Source organism: Galleria mellonella, unplaced genomic scaffold, assembly GCF_026898425.1.
Source record: "Galleria mellonella isolate WM207_F2 unplaced genomic scaffold, CSIRO_AGI_GalMel_v1 utg139, whole genome shotgun sequence".
In the NCBI taxonomy this organism is placed as follows: domain Eukaryota; kingdom Metazoa; phylum Arthropoda; class Insecta; order Lepidoptera; family Pyralidae; genus Galleria; species Galleria mellonella.
Window position 1 is genome coordinate 6,426,796 of NW_026441995.1, and position 26,931 is coordinate 6,453,726.

At 31.4% G+C, this 26,931-nt stretch overlaps 2 protein-coding genes across 2 annotated transcripts; one reads left to right on the plus strand and one right to left on the minus strand.

Moving 5' to 3' along the window:
* The first annotated feature begins 1,169 nt into the window (after positions 1–1,169).
* LOC113513299 (40S ribosomal protein SA) lies at positions 1,170–4,512 on the plus strand. The gene is made up of 7 exons (XM_052903474.1): positions 1,170–1,315; positions 1,478–1,605; positions 1,813–2,046; positions 2,554–2,718; positions 3,205–3,366; positions 3,816–3,971; positions 4,391–4,512. Exons 2-7 carry the CDS (start codon positions 1,507–1,509, stop codon positions 4,478–4,480), a joined length of 906 nt encoding a protein of 301 aa, XP_052759434.1. The 5' UTR covers positions 1,170–1,315; positions 1,478–1,506; the 3' UTR covers positions 4,481–4,512.
* A 1,011-nt stretch (positions 4,513–5,523) lies between these two features.
* Positions 5,524–26,069, minus strand: LOC113513309 (SUN domain-containing protein 3-like). The gene is made up of 8 exons (XM_052903408.1): positions 25,898–26,069; positions 19,751–19,978; positions 18,064–18,144; positions 16,492–16,585; positions 13,997–14,046; positions 9,447–9,630; positions 7,016–7,133; positions 5,524–5,727 (listed from the first exon to the last, which is right to left on the minus strand). Exons 1-8 carry the CDS (start codon positions 25,995–25,997, stop codon positions 5,524–5,526), a joined length of 1,059 nt encoding a protein of 352 aa, XP_052759368.1. The 5' UTR covers positions 25,998–26,069.
* Positions 26,070–26,931: the final 862 nt, after the last annotated feature.

Below are 26,931 nucleotides of genomic sequence, written 5' to 3' on the forward strand. Positions count from 1 at the left end.
TTTAAGCAATATTAAAAACAAAAGAGAGAATAAAAATATTTTTTTAACAATTTAAATAAAAAAAATTGAACTTTTTTTGAACGACTATTAATTAATGGTGAAACGTTTTTTTTTTATTATATTATATAAGAGCAGTACACTTAAATTTTACATGGTTTAGAAATCTAGTGTGTCTGTAAAATATCTGTATTTTGTCAATTCATCCACCCTCTTCTGTTTTTACGTTTAAGTGAAATTATAACAGATAAACATTTTAGGGTTATTTTAAGGTTTATAACAATTTAGAGATCTTTTAAGCTTTTTATGTTTTATGTTCTAAAAGCTTAACTCGCCAAACCAAGCGTGGCGACTAGTGGCAAAACTCCCCTTATGGGGAAGACATGTTCAGCAATAGATAGTTAATCGCCAACGTAATAATAAAAATTAAAATAACAATTTAATCAAAGCAAGTATTATGTTTGTTAAATTTTATTTTATTCAATGTTTTTGTAAATATATCTGTGATTTGCATTTCTGTTGGGCAATAAACATTGCTAAATTTGTCATTTTGATACAATTACTGAATGTAATGATAACGAATGTCCATGTGTTTGGACCTTTTATTAAACACAACGATTTTAATTAGCGCAACAGCATTTTGGTTGTCAATGTAGAATAAAATTTTTATATCAATATTCAGATCTTTAAGAAGACATTTTATAAACATAGCTTCTTTGCAACATTCAGCTGCAGATATAAATTCTGCTTTCGTAGAAGACAACAGAATAAATGGCTATACTCTGAAGTACCATTTTTTTTTTTATTTTTATACTCAACTTTTAAAGTAAATTTTATTTTTTACTATATTTTACTTATGTTTAGATAAGCAAAAATAGCCCATAACATGTGATTCTATGCTATCAAATAATAAAACAATTATTTTTGTACCATTGTATATTAGATAACATTTTATAATATAGTAACAGCTACTATAAATAATATTTTGTTAATTTTAAATTTTGATGTAATTTATATATATTTTAATAGCAATTTTATAAATAAAAATTAATAGTAGTTACATTTCCTCACAAATTTTTAATATATTTATATATATTTATTCAGAAATTGATTATAAGATTTAAAATTATATTAAATTAAAATTTTTTTCGATGTCACTGATTCAACTAGTTGATAATATTTTAAGACGCGGGTAACTATCTTAATCTACGGTAACGTTTCTTTGTTCTACTGTCACTGTCAGATTGTATGACAACCTGATTGCGTTGACACATTCCTATTTCTTTTAGTCCATTTCTCTCCCAGTGGCATTACACGCGTAAGTTTATTTTATTTAATCTATTTAGTTTTTATAAATCCTTGTTTTTATAAATTTACAATTATGATCATTAATTTGTTAATGCCCTATATTTTGTGTGTCTATTAATATTTGCATTTCTTATCCACTTTAATTATTGGAACCGGTGATTGTTTATTCCAGGTTTAATCGTAACTCAAATAAACGCGACGATGTCGGGAGGATTAGATATATTGGCCCTCAATGAGGAGGATGTCACTAAAATGCTGGCGGCAACTACTCATCTGGGCTCTGAAAATGTCAACTTTCAGGTAAGTCGCATGGACAATGTTTCCTAACCTATTATTACCTTTTATGTAAGTAAATAATGCTTTTATGATGAAAAGAGAATCCGTTCCAAATAAAAATGATCTGATTTAATTGTGACGATCAATTCTCCCAACTGATACATTTATTGTTACATTTAGGATGATTATATTATTGTTTGACAATTATTATTAAAGAATGTTCTATTTTAGATGGAGACATATGTGTATAAACGGCGTACAGATGGCACTCATGTAATCAACTTGCGTCGTACTTGGGAGAAACTTGTGTTGGCTGCCCGTGCTGTTGTTGCTATTGAAAACCCAGCTGATGTGTTCGTGATTTCATCACGGCCATTTGGTCAGCGTGCTGTCCTCAAATTTGCAGCACATACAGGTGCAACACCTATTGCTGGAAGATTCACTCCTGGTGCCTTTACTAACCAGGTTAATACATTATTTATTATATTTACCTATTATATTTTGTTTTATTGTGTGTTAGTAACATATTTTAGAGACAGGTTTTATTAAATTATTTTAATTATTAAATAACTTATTTCACTCATGTTTCTATCATTAAACAATTGTGTATGAATGGTTGTGTTTTGATTTGAAAGGTGAGATATGGCAGTCAAATTATATATAGTATAGTCTTAGTAAAATGATGACTAATAAACAAGTACTATGGGCATATGTCTATAGGTAATGTATTTACCAAGGTAAACTAATTTTCTATCAGTTGCACCATTTACTCTTATTTACCAATATAAGTTACATAAAATTGCTTATCTTTTAATGTAGATGGTGTTATGAATGATGACAAAATTAACTAAGGAACCACTGATTGCATTAAATGCAAACTGATTACAATAAGATCTGATTTAATAATCTTACAAAGTATATTTATTTGTATTTCTAAGGGGTATTTAATATATTTTTCTAATTAATTTTCAGATCCAAGCTGCTTTCCGAGAACCCCGTCTTCTTATTGTCTTGGATCCTGCTCAGGACCATCAGCCTATTACTGAGGCATCCTATGTTAATATTCCAGTTATAGCATTCTGCAACACTGACTCCCCCCTGCGATTTGTTGATATTGCCATTCCATGCAACACCAAGGTAAGTATTTTGATTCATTTTGTCTGATTGTGATGAATATTTTATGACACATTTAAATAATATAAAAAAAAGTTGTCAAAACTTAATGAATCTCAATTGTTATGATTTACTTCTATTTTTGTTTCTATTATATTTATTTAGAGCCCATGACACCTCTTTAAAATCAATGGTCAAGAAAAACTGCTAAAAGATAGTAATTTTAGTAAATGTATTTTTAATGTTTATGAAAAGATGACTAAAAAATTTGACTCTATTTGGTAAACATTTTAATTGACTTAGTCTGCATACTCTGGGTTTTTCCTCCAGATTTACATTTCCTAATTTTTAATAATGCATAGTTGATACACATCTTAGATCTACGATGGTAGCAAAAAAGAATATGACTTATCTGATTGTAAATGGTTACCATGGAATGTGGACCCATGTATCATCAAGGGAAGACACACTTTATATTTGGATGTTAATACTACATTTTTTTTATTACAGTCATCCCACTCCATTGGTCTGATGTGGTGGTTGCTAGCACGTGAGGTACTGAGGCTGCGTGGTGTTCTCCCACGTGACCAGCGCTGGGATGTTGTTGTTGACCTGTTCTTCTACCGTGACCCTGAAGAGAGTGAGAAGGAGGAACAACAGGCTAAGGAACAGGTCTGTTTTTGTCTATTTCAATAATAGCAGTGTATTGTATCTTGATCTGTTTGTAAATTATAATTTACAAATGAGCATGCTTTTGTTAACCAAAAAAATATTTAAAATATTTTATTAAGTTTGGAAATTTTTAATATGGAGGTGGTCCTAATTTTAATAGTTGGTTTCACTAGGAGTTGCACTTCAAATGCATGAAATTAAAAAATAATCTAATTTATTCAAAAATTAAACAAAAAGGAGGTGAATGATTGGATGGTCCACCTGATGGAAACAAATCAGTTCAGTGTTTGTAAGCTTTGTTAATGTTTATTGTAATATATGTATAGAGTTACTAAAAAAAAATATCTGTTGTCTATTACCTATAGTACAAACTCTGGCTGTTAACTTTCATTTTGAAATAGTTGAAATTTTTTAACTTTTTATTATATATGAATGATTTTAATTTATAGGCTGTTGTGGCTCCTAAGCCCGAAGTGGCTGCTGCTGTCCATGAGGATTGGAATGAGCCTGTTGAGCCTGTCACCTCATGGGCTGAAGATTCTGCTCCAGCTGCAGCAGCACCCGCATTCGGCGCCGCAGCAGCTCAGGAAGATTGGGCAGCACAGGTAAGCAGCTTACATTATTTTTATAATCATTTTCCATTTTATTGAATACCCTTTAATTTATTTTTTGTTTTAATTATCACCTCAATTTTTTTTTATTTTTAATTTTCATAAGTCTTTTTGTAAAAGCAAAGTGAAAGAAACATGTGTACTGTTTCTTATGCCATGTGATATCTGAGTAAAAATACAATATGTTACCATTCCATTTATATTAATATAAGCATGTTATATGAGGTGACTATAGAAACAATACAACTGTAAAAGTTTAAGAAATAACTTTGTTGATTTCTACGACATTCTGTATGTACCAACAAGATTAATATTTCAAAAAATTTTGAATTTTCGTTTTTAACATAATTGTTTTTTTTTTTTTAATAGGATGAAGCTAAGAGTTTTTAAATAAACAAAAATTTTTTTTATAGGTTCAAGACGAGTGGGGATCAGCTGCACCACCGCCTGCCGCTGCCACACCCTCATGGGGGGGTTCTGCACAAGATTGGAGCGCGGCTTAAATGTATCGACTAATACAGTCTAAAATATATAATGTAGTTTTATTTACTACTATGAAGCTCTACATATTTATACTATTTATATTGTTAATGAATTCACATTCATTAACAATAATATGTCAAATTCATTAAAAATTCTCATTTATTTGATACGCGATTTCACAAAATGTGCTTCTAAGGACAGGACTATGGTATAAGTATCAATATTCACATCTAATAGACTATTGGTAGTGTGTGTACCTTAGACTAGTTGTGTCAACTCTACTTTATATGTCATTGCATGACATATAGAAAAATTTAAGTATTTGATAACTTCATTTAAATTATTACCACCACCAATCCGTCCTAAACGCTCCTGTCAAGTTCAGTCCAGGATTCTCGACCTACCTTTGTGTAGAACACATTTTATGGGCAACTCTTTCTCGTATCGAGCTGCCCAATTATGGAACAAACTCCCTTCCCACATACAAGAGAGCCCTTCAATTACCTCTTTCAAGAAAAGGTTGAAGTTACATTTTCTTTCCTTTGAGTCATAATTTATTTATTTTTATAATTGAACTGTCAAACTTTGAAATCATTGAACTAAATTTCTATTCTAGGTAGTATATTCATTTATTTTAACATCCACTGTATAAGTAAGTAGATATTATATTTATTTATAGTATATGTATTTATGTAATATTTTATTATGTATCTTAATATTTTATTTAACTGTATATTTGTTTATGTATTCTAAATATTAATAGTTGTAGCACTTCAGCTGCCCGCTAGCAACATGTTTTCTAACTGCATTGGGTTGACTGGAAGAGATCTCTGTCAGAGATAAGTCCACCCTTGCTCACAATATTTATAAATGCATTAACATTGTAATTTACAAGTGCAATAAAGAATATATATAAATGTACAGATTTATAAAATTAGGTATTACGATTTATAGTTTATATCGGTACTTGTTATGTATTGATGTGTTTTTTGGATTATCACGTGATCATAATTTTTTTTAAAAGAGCATTCCAAAAATCTTGTACACATATTTATTAACAGTATTACAAATGCTTAGGTTCAATACTATATACATGTATTCTATAGAGGCAGGTATAGGTAGGGTTTCCTTGGTTGGAGAGCACTCTAAATACTAGGTGTTTTAATGGGACATTTTTATTTGCGGTTTGATAATACTGTTTAGCTGGTCCTTTCTTATAATATTGTCCGTGAATTGCAATTATCCACGTGCCATTTTCAAGGATACCCTGAAATGTTACTTTTTATTAAAATCATCTTTGATAGTGGGAGAATTTACATATTTACAGTTACACGCTAGTCCTCCTATTACTAGCAACTCCTTGTTCTCTGGGAAATATTGAGGTGATTTTATAAAAAAGCGATAATTTTTGGGACTTTCGCCAAATTTAATATACTTTTCTGACCATGAGTACGAACATCACGTTTTAAACGTGTTAGAATATATATCTGTTACTGTAAAACCCGAATTCGGTAAATCTAGAATTTTCTTTTTTTTTTTTGTCACCCATAAAAAAAAGGTCGCCTATAGACAAACAGTACCATGGACATAAGAGTATATTGTTTTTTTTTTTTGATAGGTGAAAATGGTATGGTAATCTCGCCTGCGCTAACGGGATACGCTGGCGGAGTACCAGTGAAGGGTGATAGATGAGAATGAAAACAGGCCATTTAGCCAATCATGATGAATTCATCAGGAATTAACCATAATAGTTTCCAAAGAGAACCGCGAGAAGGTCGACCTGGCTGGGTATATTGCTAGCAATGGGATTCTCAGTCTCTATTACTAACAATCTTTTTCCCTCTAGAATTTTCTATGTTTACATCAGAGGAGTGGCAAGTGTTAAAAAATAGTGCATGATGCTCGTACTCGTGATTAGGTTAGGTCTTAGATTATATAGATATATAGCATCGAGTCTTAAAAATGTCAAAAATTTTTTTGTCAGCTAATTGGCAAATTAGCTAATTCATTTTATTTTATCTTGATGTATCTATATGTAATTATTTAATAAATAAAATGTGTTTTTACGTATTAAAAAAATACAAAACTTATAAAACTAAATAAATATAGTCATTATAAACGAAACACTTATGGACTACTTATCATGTTAAATTGTATGAAAAAGTTGACCCGCTTTTCTCGAAGCATTTGTATGGAGGCCATCTATATAATCTAAGGGTTAGGTTTGGTTTTGGTGAAAGATCCAAATTTTTTTTTATATAATCTTCACATTTACTAACTTGTGTTGGTAAAATCTAATAGTTATCACTGTGCCTGCTTTTACAGTAACATATATAAGGATTATTTAATACATCTGTATTTGCTAGGGATCGTGTGATTACAAGTTTTATGTTTACTAACTGTTAAAAAAAAAATAGATCATAGTGGAGCCTACACTTTTGACTACATTATATTTATTTACCAAGTCCGTGCTAGTCCAAGGTTAAAATATATTGACATCTTATATATATTTGCCACTATTATAAATATCTATTATTCCTTATGTATATACTTACATAAACCATAAATTCTTTGGGTGCACTTTGAGCAGTGTCTGGTTGCACGTGTTCTATGCTTATACATTGAATCAGTCGCTGTTCCACCAATTCGATATTGATTTCACCACGTGAGCCTCTATCAACAAAAGAATTCACTTCGTTACTCTATTCTACTATATTTAAAACTGATTAATATTACTTAATCAGAATTAACTACCTAACTTAATACTATAAATATATATATGACTAGTCGGAGGGTAGTTCGGGCATAGGGAAATCTGTCAGGTCAACCTCAATGCGGTTTCCCCTGGAAACCATCGTGATTAATTTTTTTTTAATCTGTCAATGGCCCTCCTGACCTAGTTTCATCTTCACCTATTACCACTCACTAGGGCCTCACTAGCATATACTTACATCGAAGGTGGAGGAAACATTCCCTTAGCATCTACTAAGAACTAGTCAGGTTGACATTCACGTGTTTAATTCCTGTTGAATTTGTCATAATGGGCCAAATGCTTTGACTTCCTCTCACTTATTATCTTTTATTGATAACCCTTAGTGTATAGCAACAGCGGAAGAGGATCCTATAAAAAGTGGATATTAATATCCTTCATCTTGTACAAAGGAAGACCTTAATAAAGCAACCAACTGTGCTGTAGAAGTTGCTAAGTTTTGGTCCAAATATATTTAGGTAGCCTAATAATATCTACCATATTTCATCACTTTCATAGATAATATTCTTCACTAGCTTTTTTCCCGCTACTTTGTATACGTGGATATTTAAGTTGGCAAACGAAATTCTAAAATTCACGTGTACTTAACTTCGCGATAGAAAACTACTGAAATCGCATTGTACGCGACCATTTAGGTTCTAGCGTGTGAGAATAAATTCCCTGTCGATTTTATTATATTAGAAAGATAAGAAGTAAGATTACAATATTACAGACATCGTAATTCACACGAGCAAAGTCGAAGTATACAGCTAGGTATTTATAAGATTTTTTTCCGAGATATTACATAGTTAATTATGGAGACCAAAAAAAAAAAGTATGAGAGCCAAATTAATAATTTTTAGAATTGTGATTCGTCACAAGAAATGAAATGAGCTTCTAACGAAATTTTATAATGAAAGTCTTACGTCAGCTTATTAGTATTATTTCACAGAAAAAACGTTGTGCATAAAGGAGCTTAAACCGTCTTATAAAGCAAAATAAGAATTTAATTATTTAATGTCTCACGTGAGAGGAGGTGGATCCTGCTACACTCCGCCAAGGGGGCAACGGGGGGTCAAAAAAAAAAACGTAGCCCACATAAACTACCGTATCTTCTGGGACATTGATTGTTTTTAGAATAGGTGCTTTCAAGACTAAGTTTGGATTATGTGTGTTTTGATGGGGAGGACGTTAGCAACGTCGGTAATAGTTCTAAGAAAACATTAATTTGTATTCTCGAATACTGTGATGTGTTATTTGACATCAATAGTCCTAACATTTGCTGACATTTAGTATATATACGATCTAAATACGTGTATTAAATGCCATGTGTAATAAAAAGGGATTCTATATTTAGGTATGGCAGATTAGTTGAGCGAGTCTGCTGATCGATTGAATATTACATTTTATAAATATTGTAATAAAAGGTTGTTAGTTTTATTGAGTATCGTGTGTCTCGCTATGTCTTCACTTTCTGCGTCGATTTTGATGATTGTTTTGCAATCATTGTTCTTGTGTTGGTTTCATAATAATTTTAACAAAATTAGTGTTTTTTTTGTGGAATAAAATTTCAAATGATAATGTTATTCAGATAGTTTCTAAATGGAAGTATGATATCAAATGTATTTTTTTACATATTAAATTTTAGAAATTTAAAATTAAAAAATAACTGCTGAACAATTTTTATTTTTACTAATTAAGGCAGTAAGTCTTATATTGAAAATGTGAAAGGAGGTTTGTTTATTTATAAATTACTAATTGTTACCCGCGATTTTCTTCGCGTGACCAGAATATGTTAGACCAAGGCAAAAGCAGCCTAAAGTTTTTCTCTATCCCAAATATTACGCAATATACTAAAATGACGATTGTGTAAATTGTAGAGGGGTGAAGAGGTAACAAATGCATTGCAAGGAGTTAGTGGATATCGGTGGTTCAGACGGGTTCCTTAAGGCAGTCTATGGTGGAGGCTTATGTTCATCAGTGGATAGATAACGGCTGATATGATGGTGACGAAGAAGTAATAAACAAATAAACGAACTAACTCACTGTAATATTTAACGACGTCTTGGTGACTATCGTTGTTTGGTTTATACGAAAAAAATATGAGTATTTGGGTTACACTAGATAAATTGCATTGATAGATTATTTTTATATAAAAGAACCCGAGTCTCGTGATCGACGTTACAGGTAAAAACTAGTATCTATATGAATATCTCTTTGAGTATTGAATCTTTTACCTGAAAGGCCAACAATCGGCCGGTGTCGGCTTCCGCAATGAAAGTACTGTGTCGGGTGGTGGCGCGGCTCGCCACAGAGGCACTACCCCCCATAGTGCTAAGCGGCCTCCCCATTCTATAGTGTCTCTACCCTTTGTGACCGATGCATCTGCTATGTGCCCTTTGTCTACGGCTTTTCTGTTATCTGCAAATCAGATAAGGAAGCGTACAATATGAATATGATTTCCCGTTGTACCTACTTATATGTAAATATTTGCTATTTATATAAATGATGAAATTTATAAAAATATCTCTGGACATAGTGCACAGTAACTACAATAGTTCCAAAATTAAACAGAGACGTGCTATGGGAACTAGACAACTGATAGGCATATATATTTTTTATAAATATACATACATATATAGGAAAACAGTATTCATAGTTACTTTTTTATAAATGCATATTGATGGCGCTGCGTAATATATTCTGTGGTATTATTAACTATTAACTTTTGGCCGCGACTTCGTCCACGTGATTGGGATACGTTTACGGATCGGGATAATAAGTAATCTATATATTTTGTCCATCCCATGTAGTACATGTATACCAAATTTAATAGTAATTGGTCAAGCTGTTAAGGCGTTATAAAGTAACAAATAAATAAACTAGCTTTTACATTTATAATATTAGTAAGGATTAAAAACCCTCGTTTGATTGCATGGCTGCTTTTCGGTTTGAAGGATGGGATATAGCCATAGGTCTATTTACATCATATAGGAGTAAATTATAAGGTGCGTGGGGCATATCATCACATCACCGGAATGGTAACACAAGAGAAGTATTTTTTTTAATGGATGATAATGCAATGGAATTCTTGTATACGTTAAAGGTATACGCTGGCGGGGCACCTGTGGGGGATGATAGATGAGAATGAAAAAGCAGGTCAGTTAGCCCATCGTGATAAATACATCTGAAATTCAGCACGATTATTTCTAGGGGAGACCATGTAGAGGTCGACTTAACAAGGTATATTGCTAGCAATGGGACTGATAGTTCGCATACTAACAATCTCTTCCTCACCTGGTCAATGGTTACAGACAGTACTTTTAATTCTTAATGTTATGTATGAGTAGTACTTACCATTGTCTTAGTATAATGTATTTATGTACTAATGTAGTATTTATCCTATATATATTGTTTTGAATAAATAAATAAAAAAACTCTATTATAAATCGCCTAGATGACTGGAATTGTATTATTTTGTTAGTATTTACTCGTAGTATTCGTGTTTCATCGTTTCCAAAAATTCGGCGACAATTTCATAGTAGGTGGGTGGTGCACAAGCAGAATAAAGAATGCATAATATAGATTGTATATTATATTAATGGAATCAGTTCAGTAGTCAGAGATATTTTTTTTACATATTAATAAATAAATATTAGATAACTTTTTATAATATGTATTAAATATAAAATTAGGTATTACAGCATATTCGATTGCTGAACGAAAGAGTAGGCGTATGATGGATTCTTCATACGCCTACTCCTCCGTTCTTCCTTGTAATAAAACTCGAATCTCAAATTAATCATCCACGTAATATCTTTTGTCGATCAATTTACTTGGGATGGTGAAATGCTTTTTTCTGTTTAAAAAACCAGAGAACATCTAAGGCCCTGTTAATAAATTGTCTTCAAGATCTATTTTGACAGTTTATTAGCTGAATTGCATTTACATCGAAATCACGATCTTAAGACTCGTTAATTAGATAATATGAATATTAAGAGTAATAGTAACTTGTTATCAGGCATTCTTATACGAATCTCGCATAAATGTCACACTTAAGCGAATGACGACCAATTGATTGCTTTTCGTGGAAATTTTATGTAAGTGAAAATATCTACATAAAATTTCAACGAAATTGCATCTAATACTTACTGAGAGCAAAACAGAAATAGATAACTTCGGATTTGTACGCCTTTAGGCATTATTTCAATTGTAATCTATGTCTCATAAATATTTTATTAAAGTTTTTAAGGTAGGTATAGTAGACTGTTACAAATAAAATAAGCTTAATCGCAATATCGATACTAGATAAAGTTTTATAATAAAAGAAAAGAAAGTGATTTTATTTGTTTGTTCGTTAACGCTTTGCTTCTTAATCGTTGTGAAATTTATATATGTTGGTACTTCTAGTAGGTATTTTGTATGGGAAAGGACATAGGCTTTTTATCCCGCTCCATCAACATGGGTCCCGCGGACAGTGTAGCGGGCACGGTATGGACATAAATACAAATATAACTAATTTCACAAAGAATGTTTAACCCATTTCGTAAAGAAAATTCGACTCTCCTAAATGATTTATGTTTATTAAAGCTCTTTCATAGATGTAAAGAAATTTTTTATGCGAAGATAATGCAATGGTTATCCGCCAGCGCTATCGGTATAAGTTGGCGAGGCACCGGTGAGAATGAAGTCAGATTCGTTAGATTATCGTGACAAATTTATCAGGAATTGATCACGATGGTTTCCAGAGGTAATTATCCGGTAGTGGACTTGATATTGCTAACAATAAGGCTGTAAACTCCATTACAAAGGATCCCTTTCCTCCTGATACATCAGAAAGTTAGTAGGCGATGCCTAATGTATCAATGGACATTACAAAATAAATTTGTTTAACCCATAGATACTTCATTCGTTGTGTACTAAGGTGATATGCTACTTCTGTTATGTATTGAATTAATTTGTCCCTAGTTTCTATTAGTTTCGAAACATTTTTATCAATCCTTTGATACATCTAGATATATACCTAGAAGAATTTGGCTTGTTTAAAAACTATAAATCCTAGACTAGAAATATCGACCAGACTGCCGAACAAAATATATGCCTTTAAATTATGTGTCTGGATGTAGCGTGGTTTCCTGTTTATGGGCAGTTCTCCGGGGCTGATAAAATACGACAGTCTGTCTCAGAACGCCTAGCATTATTCTGTCATATGTATTTTATGGAATTACATAATAATGGCCATTATGTTCTTTTTTAATTTCAAAATTCAAGCACTAGTTTCGAATTAATTAGTTTTGTCAATGGTTTTTACTATCATTATCTTTTTCTTAATTTATCATTACTTATCAATTTTTTTTTGTAACTAACTCTTTGGTTACGAAATAAAATTGACACATAATTTTAATTTCATTTTTAGTTTCTCTGTTCAGTTGACAACGGTTGACAGGCAGAGATCTAGTCTATGATTTTAATTTAAACGTAAATTCAATGTATAAATAAAATAATATATATAAAACTAATACTTAATAGACAAACGCAAAAAAAAATTAGGTGTGTATGTAACAATTAGATATTGTTTAAAATCTCATTTAAGATGTTGTAATAAGATCCTAAAGTTCTAAAAAGCGATACAATTACTTGAATGTTGATAAAAGTAATATGTAATATATAAATAGTAATAATTAAATTACAATTTGTTTTACTCATTTGGGTCAAATTTAACTCTCTAATAAAATTACTATCAAGTAAATTTATTTTCAGTAATCACGTTAATATTACATTACTATATACTAGCTTTTTACTTGCTACTACGTACGCATGGATAGCACATTGAGATAAACATACACCAGATTTCACGTTAGAACACAACTGTGAAAACCGCATTCAATTTGATGCGATAATTTTTACCTGATGCCAGAACAAACATACAGACAGACAGAAAAAAATTCTAAGAACTATTATTACGGCATATATTGGTCTTATTAAAATATTTTATTTATTTTTTCTTAAGTATCTCCCATGTACAGACATCGTACAATCTTATTATATTGGTAAAATTATGAGAAATTTGATAATTAATGATACTTGTTAAAATTACATTTAATCATGTTTAATTATAATTAATATCAGATGAAGCAATAAATTATGGGAATGATTATATTAAACATCTTAAAATTTATACTTTTATATGGAATTTGGTATTGGATTTATAATTATGTTTATTATTATAACCTAAGATTACTATCTATATATACGTTATGTACGCAGGTACTGTATTCGAATAACTCTACATTTACAAAGATCGATCGATAGAGAGTGGCAATAGAATTTCATTTGCGTTCTATTGATTAATAAAGTCTGAACAAATATGTGTCCAAATCTATCATAAGAGGGGAAAAGGGACAACCCTTTAACAATAGAAATAGGGCCCAAAATATTTTGATTCAGAACAGGTAGTTATTTTTAAACAAAGAAAAAGTATAATTTCAAATGTGGCTCCACTACATCGGATTAAACTTTATTGATTTGTAAAAGAATTGTAAAATCAGTTCAGAATTAGTGTGTAAATTGCATAATATAGGAAAAAATAAATTTAAAAACTTCAGATGAATTCAGAACCTCCTTCTTTTTGATATGAATAAAAAGGTATTACTTATAATGCTATCAATATTTATGACATCCAATTTATCAATAAATTATATTTAAATTTAGTATAAAACTAAGAACAAGGAATACAATCTTTGGTATAAACCAAAGGTATAAACAAAGAAAAACAATTAAGTCATACCTATTTTGATAGCGTACGGCATCATCTCTCTTCGAACCCGGAGTGTGCGACTGTAATTATAAATTAAAACATTACTGATACTATGTAAATAATATTGTATTTATTGTATTATTGGGTAGTTAGAGGGGTTTGTTGACTTGCCGTTTTGAGAAATGTAATAGTCAAAATGAATACATTTCAAAGAATATTTAGATTATAAAATGGTAGAGAGCGTCTACTGATTTATTATAGGTACATACATATATCTATCTGTGTATATATATATATATATATATATATATATATATATATATATATATATATATATATATATATATATATATATATATATATATATAATGTATAATAATACTATAAAGTTATATACACTACTATAATATTATGGTAGATGTCATGTACAGCTGAATACATGTGAGCTGAATCTATTTTTTCCGCTTGAAAGAACACCAATATTTTTATAAAATCGTCTTTCAGAAAAGCTTTCGTTTTTAGGGTCAAAAATACAAAGGGACTCCAGAAACAAAATTAGTTATGCGGTCCAGTTTTTAACCACAATTATGGCCAAAAATAAGAAATCTATGTGTCTAATTCGTATGATAAATGCAATAAAGGTCGTTTTATGTCATGCATATTTATGTACGGAACTCTCGAAGTGTGAGTTCAACTTGTAGTTTTTTCCTAAGTGAATATACGACGAGGACGTAGGAAAGTACTTACGCTGTTTGAGTTTCACCCTCTGGTCATGCAATTACTACCAAAATTCAGTGTTTTCGTTAAGTTTCTTTATATGAGTATGTTTAGGTATGTGTATGTGATTATTCAAATAATTTACTTACATAATTTTCATGATTGTACATGTTTTATCTATATACTGATGGAATAGAAATGATTTTATTTATTGAAAAGCATAATCTCTACTATTTCAGCCGGTTGCTCAGTTTTGAATATAAGTATATAGTAGTAGGTAGTATAATGGAAGATAATGGACATCAGTGTGTTATTTTCTGTTTTAATCGAGCGAAAACGGTCTGTAGCGCTGGATTTTAAGCTAAATTTTAATACAAACTTCTACAAGATTGATGTCGACAAAAGTTTAGATTGATTCAAAAGTGCATTAGAGGTGGTAGTTTCGTAATAGATGATCGTGCAAATGTGGACTGTCATTAAACAGTTTTTGAACAATTTTTTTCACATAGATACTAAGATTGGGGTATTTTTACTATGAAGCAGTTGTTTGCATGGCTGTGTTTCGGTTTGAAGGGTGGGATATGGCAGGAATAATACCTGAGTCCTCAGAAACAGCAACGCATGATACTGCTCATGTCTATAGGTGATGGTTACCACTGCCATTATAAGTTGCATAAAAAAACTTCGGTATTTATTTACATCTATGGTTGTACTATTAGTATAATGTTATCTATGATACTGATGACTATGATGATATTTCAATGATGAACATAAGTCGGGTAGTTAAGCGCTTTAGTCAATTATTTCCGTTGTAATGAACATAACACTCAACTTGCTCACTCCTTGCCGAACATGTTTGAATTAAACGTGCAAGGATTATGTCCCGTCACCACAGAGTTCATTGAAAATTTAAATTGACACACAGAATTTTGGTATTGGCCAGATTGGAGCATCTGGGCACAGTATATTAAGAGCACAAAGTATGTGGTCATACTTAAATTAAATGTATTAATATAGTATTTAGATTAACATTGTTATAAAGTATTTAATAGTAATCGATTTTCTTCAATAACTACTTATAATTTACCTACTACTGTTATTACAAATTATAAAGGTGTCGTCCTCTGGTATCAAGACTCTATACCTCCTGTAGTATCCGAAACTCTTTACAAATACTGGTTTGTTTTCTATCATTGACTTAAGATTGTGACATTCCCTTTCTAACTACTATTGTCTATAATACCATTATATCGTTATTTTTAGTTAAATTAAACCAATATTTCCCTATGGTCTATATCGTTTTGTACCACCTCCTTCGTTATACACGTTGGATTCTGATGCGGCTTACTGCCATACATGACAATATTTTTTAAATAATTCAAATACTGTTTTTGCTCTTGTTCAAATCTTAATTTGAATTTGAAATTTTGAGTCTGATTCGGATTTTTTTTGGGAACCCCAGATTGTTTAACAAGAGTTTGTCTGATTTACTTGTAACTGCTTTTACAATTTTTTTACCAATATCCAGTATTATTAAATAATAATAAAATATTAAATATTGTGAAATATTCACCATATTATTAATCAAAAATTTATATAATTTATTAGGTGTGAGTTTTGTTCTAGAAACTGTTGCATGTTTATAAACATTTCGCACGATCGCGTGATACTTAATTTTGACAAGTTTGCACATGCAATGTTGTGTAATGTTTTGAAAAATATCGTATTAAGCGTTTCATATACTTTACTAATGACAACTAAGCATTTACCAACAAATAATACTTGTTTCAAACATTAAAAATAAATACCTTAGAGTTTTTTGGGTTCGGTACAGCTCCACAGCTAAATATCTCATCTTCCTGCAGCATTCCTCATCGACTAAAATGGAGTCTTCAGTCGCGGCTGAATAAATTATAAGTTATGTTTTACTAGCGTTCTGCGCTATAGCGGTTACCGCAGTTTTTTTTAATACCAATTCACCTACTTGAAATGTCGTATCATTATAACTTATAGCATGTGCCATGTATATGATATATTTATGACTATTCGAGCTCTAGTTTTTGTAAATAAGTCTCACAATGTAAAGACATGTCATTATTCATTTGTGGTTTAATAAATTATTTAAATACTTGTCTGTTAAAAAGTAAGTTTATGCCAATATGAAAAGATCGTATAATTTTGTTTTATATACAACTTAGAAAAGCTCACAAGCTGACGGCCCACCTGATGGAAAGTGTTAACTGTCGCCTATAGACATGAATAGTAACATGGATATAACAGAATATACTGTTTCACCCATGATGCGTTGCCATTCTTATGGACTTAGGTATTATGCCTCTGTATTACAATATACCTAAAATGTTTTTCTTTTTTATATATGTTTTAGGATTCCATTCTAAAGCGATGAACATTAGGTATTACTTTGTAGGTGTTTAATGGCTGCTTTAAAAAGGAATGTTATAAATTTTAAATTTGGTATAGCACCTATAGAATATATAGAACAGGCTAAAATTTATAAGAACAGGAATATTTTTCTAGTCATTGGATATTGAATTTTGAACTATATCTGGATGTGGGGATGGATACTCGTACTTACTATGGTGATTAGATGTCATATTGATTTGTTTTTCCATAACTCAAAATTAAAATTTTCATTTTTCAATGTATAGTTTAGAATTAAAATATACAAAACTTTCGATACGTAAACCTATCTTGCGCTTGACCTGCTAACTTGAGTGCAATGAAATATGCAATCTCTTTTAATTTTAGGCTGGGTAGGGTTTTTGTAACTTTTTATTTTAGGAATTTCTATTCTAAACATGAACATGACTAGAATAGCAGTTCTTAAAATAAAAGAGTTAGGTACTGATGGAAGTAATGGATTGATATTCATAGTTCACCTTAAAATATTAATAATAATATTTACTAAAGGCTGCTGTCTAATTTTTATTTTTTTATAATACTCTCAGGAGAAATAGTCAAAGGATGTAGTTACAATGTACAAGTACCTAATAATTTTAAATTCAGAAAACTGCTTATACTTATCAGTTATGCATGAATTCGTAAGTTTCGTCATTATTGAAAAAGAAATAGAGTAATATTAAAGTTTCAAATTGTTTCGTAGACTAGCTTGAACCTTTGTCATTTTAGATATCTACAATTTTATTAGCAAGAATATTTATATTATATGGTAGGGTTCACATTTACCTACGTCACTTTAATTAGAATGCAATTGTTAACCCCTATCACCTTAAAAACGTCTAATAAACCTACATTTGAGTGTTCCTTTTTTTGAGATCAATTCTTAATGTGAAAGAAAGTTACATAACAGGTGCAAGAATAATAATGTACTTGGATATTATCTATTCAATTGTACTTACTTAAGTATGTAATTTTTTCATTTGATATTAGTTGGGGTAACCAATTAAGTTGTGGAAGTTTGTTAACCATCCATAAAGATGCTGAAAAGAAATTACGAAAATAATACAAATATGCCATATATAACAATAATATATATAATTTTATAAATGTGCCAACCTAGACAAAGAGTAAACGAATCCACCAATTACGATAGACATATTTTCCTTACCGCACGCATGAGAAAGGATATCGTCATACGTTTCTGTATAGATTTATCTCATCCATACGTTACCAAAAACATATCGATGAATTAGGGGAGCGGGTTTTAGATTCAGAATTCCTTTTAGAATGTTATGAACAAAACTAAGTAAAAGGGTTTGGAGTTTCAATAAGTAATAAAATCCGCATCGAGGATATTCGCACAAGAACCAAAGTGACCTGTGTAGCCCGAAGGATCAGTAAGCAGCCGGTCGGTTACACAGTTCCAAGAATCGATAACTGGGAAAAAAGGTTCAGCCGTAGGCAGTGTAGAATGATCTTTTGAGTTCTACACTACATTTTGTGCGTTGCAGCATGGTGTGTTTGACAGCTGACATTTTGGCAGTTTTTGATGTAAACGATCTGTATTGATTAAGATATTTCGAGTTGGAATTAATGTGATACTTAATCCTACTTACTTGATTTATTAAATCAAATATTATTAATTAATTATATTATATTATTAATATGAAATGTTTTGATGAATGCGTATAAATTGTTTTCTAATCTGCTTCAATAGAATTTAATGAAAAGGTAACTAGACTTTGTTGAATTCTATTCGTAAATAGAATCAGTAACAAATCGAAGTAATAGATTTTTTACTTATACTATTATTGAAAATCAACAGATCGTCTTATAGCCGGATCAGTCGACTTTTGTTTACATTTACATTATCATCACACATTCATCAATCTCTAATTTTTTCCTATACTTTTTCCTAGTGATCTATCAGTAGCACCATGCTATAATGTGTGGAGTATAAAAAGAGACTCAACATTAAATGTGTTCCAGGAAGTCAATGGATGCACGTGGCTTAAGACTTTCTTATTATTTCATGTATGTACGATGTATATATACTAGATAACGGGAATTAAATAAATTTCCTGTTTCTAGTTTGAGGCGAGACGCTGCGGTGGAAGGATTATACTTACTCTGAAAAAGACTTCAGAGTGAAGTCGAAACAATGGTTAAATATTGAACATTTGAAACGACAAACAGTACAACCTCGTTTGGGGCTAAAGGGATTGTTAGTAATCTGGTTTAACTGATTCATTGAAAGCAATACACCCTATCAGGTTGACCTCCACGTGTTCCCCCTGGAAACCGTCGTGATTAATTCTAGTGGAATTCGTCACCATGGGCTAACCTGCTTTCGTCGTCACCTATCATCCTTCACTGGTGCTCCGCCAGCGTATACCGATAGCGCAGGCGGGGTTACCATTCCATTATCACCCATTAAAAAAAAAAAAAAACTCGTAGGTATAGTCACATTCACAATACATTCTGTGATATCCATGTTATTGTTTATTCTATAGTGACAGTTACCACTTTCCGACTGGTGGGCCGTCAGTATATTAATCATTCTAAGAAATAATTAATTAAATTTTCCGTTGTTTGCTTATATGTATACAAATCTATTACACATTAAAAACATGAAAATATACAAACCTATTACACATAAACAGATAACCGCTAACACGAGCGTTAAAAGATGTTTTCCGTTACTTTTGTGCTTTACCCTTTGTTTGCAACGCTTCCTCCGTTTACAGCCACACTTCAAGCTTTTGCTCTTATCTTCATAAAGATACTCCCATATGTTCTCCCGTAAAGGATACGAGGATCGTATTTCCCAAGACGGGGACGCAACTTTCCGTGGTTTCCTTTCGGCAACTTTTCCTGTGAATGGTCCAATTTGAAGTTAGTCGCAATATTGTGATCTATTCGTGTTCTTGTATAATTCAATACACATCTTGCATTTAGTTATGAAAATTATCGTCGAATTTAAAAGGAAGGAGGTTATTTTTTTATTTTAGGACACATAAAAAATATTATATGTATTTGCAATTTAACTCTATGACGAGTTCTTTAAAAATAATTAAATTCCTAATCCGAGAGACGGCAATAGGTTTTAATCAGAATTTTCTCGCAACAATAATACTTCTGTCTACCTCGTGTGGTTTTATAATTATGGTTGTAGCATATTTATTTTTATGTACACCTACTAGTACTAAATAATTATTTGTATTTTTTTTTATATTACGAAGGTGGCAAACAAGCGTACAGTCTGATAGTAAACGGTGACTATGTATGCTTGTAACACTAGGGATGTTACATGCGCGTTGCTGACCCTGAAGAAACTTTAATATACCCTTTTTGAAGAATCTTATACTGTAGTCTCTAGGGAAAACCTCGACAAGGAGCTTATTCCAGAGCTTGAGCGATCGCGAGAGAAAATTTCTTTCAAACTATACTGTATGTGACCATTTAGGTTTAAGCGTATGAGGATGAATCCTTGTCGATAGCGAGCAGCGCGATAATAAAAAGTGGTATAATAATTTTAGTATAAAAAATTTCAACTACTAAAATAACAAAGTACATTTTACACTTTTTAAATAATTATATGTTTTTGTGACATATAGATTTATTTTACAACTACGTATTTATTTCATAGTCATTTAGAATGAAATGATGTTATTACCTATAAATAATAAATTAAAATAAGTAAGCATTTTTCTATAGTCACTTCACTGACGTCATACTTACTGGTATATCTGGGTCGAATGTATTTAGAATTTTTTTATTGATTTAGCTAAATCAGAGAAAAATATATCGTATACCTACCTAACTTCGCTTGGACGGGCAAACAAATTAATCCGTATTAAGGTTACAGCTTATTGGCTATCGTGGCGTCCTGGCAACAGTTTGATATCCCGGTGTAAGTGATAATAGCTATACATATATAAATAAGTGTACTAAGCCGAAATAGGCGACGATTGCTTTGCGTAAATAACGTTTAAGATTAAAAGCATTTTGAGACATCGACTACTCTTTGAGGATAGCTGTTTATTTTAATGAATAGTGCCATTCTGCACTGTGTATACTTATCATCATCATTATCTCAGCTATTATCTGTCCACTGTAGAACATAGGTCCAGGCATGAGCAGCAGCGTCTCTTTTAAAACATCACCAATGCTTAATTTCGATTGCAAACCCGCCTGCCAAGCATGGCAACTGGCGAAATCGCTGAATAGGTTTTTGTTCAGTAGTTGACAGTTTACGGCTGATATGATGATGATGATGAGATGCTGGTATCATGGGTGAAACAGTATACTCTGTTATGTCCATGGTACTGCTCATATTTATAAGCGATGGTTACCACTTTACATCAGGTGGGCCGTCAGCTTGTTTGCCATTCTAAGTTGTATAAATAAAAAAAAAGATGTTTTGTCTCGATATGCCATTTATTTTATATGTTTTACTTATGAGACAAACTTCATAACAAAGTTGCGGCAAAAGCTAGTTACTAATATTTTTGTAAAGTCCTAATGTATCTAGCGGCTAACAAAATACGACGATTATTTTTTTACGTGATGTAATGTAAGTACGTCAAATGCAATAAAAATAATAAAAGCTATACGATGAAGATCAAGAGACGAGCGGCTTTTTCTCGACAGACACCGACATACGTAACTCATAAAAATGTTTGACATTAAGATCATTTGACTAAGGGTTGTTTCTGCTCTTGGCTTCGGATAAAAATTATTTGCGGTTTCATATTTATTTTTTATAAGTTATTTTTACTTACATTTATAAGTACATATAGCAAGTAGCGTTGATGAGTGAATCGATTTTTTAAAATTATTTTTATAGAGTTATAATCTATCGGATGACAGGTTACTCGTGTTAATCTAATGCTAATTTTGTTACATCGAAGTCATTTTTTTCTGTTTAAAAGCATTCAGACTCTAGCTAGATTTTTTTAATGCAAATTAAAATGGCAAACAAGCCGACGGCCAACCTGATTGAAAGTGGTAACCGTCGCATGAGCACAAAATACCATGGATATAATAGAAAATACTTTTCGCCCATGATAACTTCCATGCGTTGCCATTCCTGAGGACTACTTCTAGAATTCTACTTTAATTTTATTTTTTCTATACTATATACTAAATAATGTGGCCAAAGCGGCGGTATACAACTAGTATAATAAAAATGAGAGTGGGTCATGACCTGAATGCCCGAGGTTCATTAAGTCATTAATTTGATGCTTACGATTGATATTTGTGCAAGCAGCACAATTATTCACGGTATCGCAGGTGGTAACACGCTCCAATTGCATTATGCAAACTCTGTCGATGCAGTTTCTGTTTTTAGGTTAAACGATTAATTAAGATATTTGCTGATTATAACTTTTATGTATATAGAAATTATCTATTTTCTGTAATTCTGTTTTTGTCAATCTTCTAACTTTGTTTTCGCCATAAACTTTGTGTTGAATTGGCTGCATTTGACAAATATTTATATGCAAAGTAAATAATCATGTCTGTGAACTAAGCCGATGATTAAAGATTTTACTTAAAACTACGTGTAAATTTAATTTTAAAAATTTACAATATGAGGCCAATATATTTATTTTCAACACTATAGATTAGAGATGAATTTTTAAAATCAGTTCAGAATTAGCGAAAATAGGTAACGTGCATTAAAAAGCATTTATATTAATAACCTTTCCTTTTTAAAGTTTTTTTAATTTGGATTGGTAGGTATGTTGATAGTTAAATATATTTATTAAATATACTAATAATCATTACATTATAAATGTAAAAGTGTGTTTGTTTGTCATAAAATTTGGTATATACGTACTGTTGGAGAAGGTCATAGGCTATTGTTTATTCTGATTAATCGACATATCTCGATCACGTGAACAAAGTTGCGGGGAAAAGCTAGTCCAGTATAACTAACATTTGAGTATATGAAGGTAGTTATTTCTGTTTGACCTTCTACTGGGCCACCCGTCTGTAATCAGCTTAGCTACGAAACCTAGGTTGCGTGCACGATGCCTATTTACATAACTAGAAGTTTTTTAATCAGTCTAATCTTGTATACCTACTGTAGATTGAGCTGAATGAAAGTCGACCGGTTCATTTGTAAATGTGATTTAATAATTCTTAATTCTAAATGTGAAAAGATAAAATAATTTATTTCAATACCAAATTAAAACACGAGAAGATTGTATCGTTTATGTTATAATTAATATGTAACTAAAGCCGAATTCGCGATGTTTCTGTATAGGCATTAATATTTAATCCTCGTTATTGTTTTCTCTTTTGTACTGTATTATCGAATTTATTGTTGAAATACTATTTGATCGTGCAAACGTTGTTCTTTCTTCTACCGCTATTGGGATGAAAAGAATTGTTAGTAATGAGACTCTTCAGTCACTTGTTAGCAATATACCCTACCGGAGGAAAAGGGATTGTTAGCAATGGAGTATGACAGCCCCATTGCTAGCAATATGCCTTATTAGATCGACCTTCACGTGGTTCCTCTTGAAAACCATCGTGAACAATTCTTGTTGAATTCGTCACGATTGGTTAACTGACCTGCTTCATCCTCACCTATCATCCCCATCATCACTGGTGCCCCGTCGGTGTCGGTTGTCGGTTCTTGGTGGGGTTACCATTCCATTATCTCTCATTAAAAAAATATACCCTACCAGGTCGACTTTCACGCGGTTCCTTCTGTAAGCCATCAACGTTAATTCTTATTGAATTCATCACTGTAAGTCATTTAAGGCATTCATCTTCATCTATCATCTCTTATTGGGCTCCAAAAGCCTATCTCGATAGCGTAGGCGGGGATATTATTCTATTTTCATCTATAGGATAATACCCTACCGCTAGAGGAGAAGCGATTGATAATAATAGGGATTAGTAATTCTTTTGTATAGCAATATACTCTATCAGGTCGATCTCCATGCGGTTCCCCCTGGAAAACGTTGTGGTTAATTATTGTTTAATTCGTTACAATATAGGCCAATTGGCGCCGAGGTGTCCCGATAGCGTATACCGATAGCACAGGCGGGGTTACCATTAACAATACTATGGCAATATTGGCCATTCTCAAGAATGGTGATGCATTTGTGGCACTATGGGCGTCACAGTGTATTCTATGATGTACGCGATGCTGCTCATATCTATAGACGGCGGTTACTACTTTTCATTAGACGAGGCTTTGCTGAGATGCATAAAAAAACCCTATCGCTACCAAGTATTTTTTTTTCTTATCGGGATAATAACCATGTTATCCCTCAGGTTGAAGCAAAAGCATTATATCCAACACAATGTTTATAAATTGTACGTTGTATTAGAATAAATAATTCCTTACTATTTAAACATTTAAAAACATGGCATAGAGCTAGTAGCTCTTTGAGATGGATAAAATCATAGAATTTTTAATTAGTCAATTAGGTAATGTATTCCCGGTCACATGGATGAAACACGGGTAAAAATATTATTATTTTAATATATTTTTGTAAATGTATTTTTATAATAATATAAATATATTATAAATGTTTTTATCTGTTAATAATAGTATTTCACCATATTCGAAACGTCATACTTTTTTTAAAAGCCAGCTTATAAATAATTGCCACTTCAGTGACAGGCGTATGTGAGTTGTAGCCCTCTATAATGCTTTATATGTATATTATAACAATTTATTTATATTTTTAGAATGATCTAGAAAAGTATGGAAATGAAATATTCATGCCTTTAAGTGTTCTGGGTAATGCTCGTTGGATCCTTGCTTTTATCTAAATAATTAGTATCAAGTTGTGTCTTTAGTTGATTATTATAAATTGATGGTTCCAGTTTCAATGCAGTTTCCATTAGTTTTGCACTTTGAAAATGATAATAATTGTCAGGTTTTGTGCTCACGAAACGTTGAGTAAACAGAACATTAGTTGATTTTTATTTTTTGCATTATTATTGTTGTACAGTGTATAAATGACGAAAATAATAATTAATTAGTTATTATTTATACTTCAACATTGTGAATAATAGTAATTAACGGCTCCATTAAATTACATTTTTAAATTTCAATTAAAATAATATAATATTATTCCAAAGGATACGAGATATTGATTTATATGAAGAAAAAGCAAAAAATTACTCGCCAACAACTTGTAACTATTCACTTTCGGTTCTTTAAAGTTTTTATGAATCAAGTTTTGAAAACTTCGGCAATTGACTCGTGATATTCGAATTTCCACAAACTAGACACCCGGCCCATTGGGTAATGGGGTGTAATGGAAATACACCAGGTGCACGTTTATGAAACTTTTACGGTGACAAAGGCCAACTCAGATATACTATGACGTTATTAATTATATACCTACTATATAGGTGAGAAAAGGTAGAATGAATAAAATTATTGCCCTATTAATTTTTAAATAATTTCAAAATAAAGCTCACATACTTTTGTTTTTTTTTTGTATATATGTTATGTTTGTATCATTTATGCTGAATGATTATATTTTAATTAATTATTTATTTTCTGGGTGGTGATAGGTATTTTTTAAGATCGAGCATTGGTGTAGGTAATTGTTTGATAGGTACTTAGCGAAATTTAAAATTTATAATTACTAAAATAAAAAACAAATAAACATATCATATCCATGGTACTGCTCATGTTTATAGGCGACGGTTACCACTTTCCATCAGGTGGACCGTCAGCTTGTTTGCCATTCTAAGTTGTATAAAAAAAAAACGACAGTTACTTCTTAATTATTGAAAATATAATTTATAACTTACCCGATGAGCACCATGGTGGAATATTTTCGTTTTGTGATATATCATTGCTACTGAAACTCTGAGAAGCTTTTCTGTGTGCACTTCTTGTAATCATTACCATTTAGGTCTAATTTTCTTACACACTGAACTCATCAAATAAACAGTGACAATTGGATTTTTATACAAATTTAAATTTATATCGAAGCCGACTAGATAGCTAGAAGCAATAAAAAATGGTTTCCTACCACAGACTAGATACTTAACTTTCCCGCTCTTTGGCGGGAAACTTTCTATTCCATGTCTAGTCTACGTCCGATAATACTTTTTTTTAAATAAATACTTACAGGAATTAGTCAGAAGTCTATACAGCTATATATTATAAAAATTACAATATTATGTAGAAAATTTATTTTAAAAATAACGACGTAGAACTAATAAATTTGAATAAGAGTTATTATACATTGACATGGCACTTCAGCTTAAAAACTAATTAACTTCCCACTATTAGGTATGGGTATTATACTGTCTCAATCTATTAAAGGAGGATGTTATATTATTACTACCATGTTGGTCAGGTAGTTTGCTATTTCGTATATTGCTTAGTTTGTACTTAGTTCTTTTCTTTCATTTAGTACCTATGTTATACTCAGGCTATGGTTCTTTTAGTCACTTCTTTGATATTCTATGGATGAGTAAAAGCGGTGACATGTCATTCAAAAAATATTTGGCTTGCTTTAAATGGGAAATGTAAATGTTTAGAATTAGGCATTTTCGGCATACGCTGGTGGGATTATAGGTAAGGATGAAACCAGGTCAGTTGGCCCATCGTGACCAATGCACGACCAGGAATTAATCACGATGTTTACATGGTGGAGTTCGACCTGGCAGTATACATTGTTAGCGATGAGGGGGAAGGGAATTGTTGGTGATGGGGTCTAACTGCCTCGTTGTTAGTAATACACCCTATCGGGTCGACCTCCACGTTTTTCCCCCTGGAAACCATCGTGGTTAAATCTAGTAGATTTTGTCATGCTGGGCTTACTGCCCTGCTTTCA

Coding starts and splice junctions, on each gene's coding strand:
- LOC113513299 (XM_052903474.1), top strand. CDS start 1,507: ATGTCGGGAGGATTAGATATATTGGCCCTCAATGAGGAGGATGTCACT. Junction 1,606..1,812: donor CTGAAAATGTCAACTTTCAG/GTAAGTCGCATG, acceptor GTTCTATTTTAG/ATGGAGACATATGTGTATAA. Junction 2,719..3,204: donor CCATTCCATGCAACACCAAG/GTAAGTATTTTG, acceptor TTTTTATTACAG/TCATCCCACTCCATTGGTCT.
- LOC113513309 (XM_052903408.1), bottom strand. CDS start 25,997: ATGGTAATGATTACAAGAAGTGCACACAGAAAAGCTTCTCAGAGTTTC. Junction 19,979..25,897: donor TCCACCATGGTGCTCATCGG/GTAAGTTATAAA, acceptor GACCATTCACAG/GAAAAGTTGCCGAAAGGAAA. Junction 5,728..7,015: donor CCAAAGAATTTATGGTTTAT/GTAAGTATATAC, acceptor GTAACATTTCAG/GGTATCCTTGAAAATGGCAC.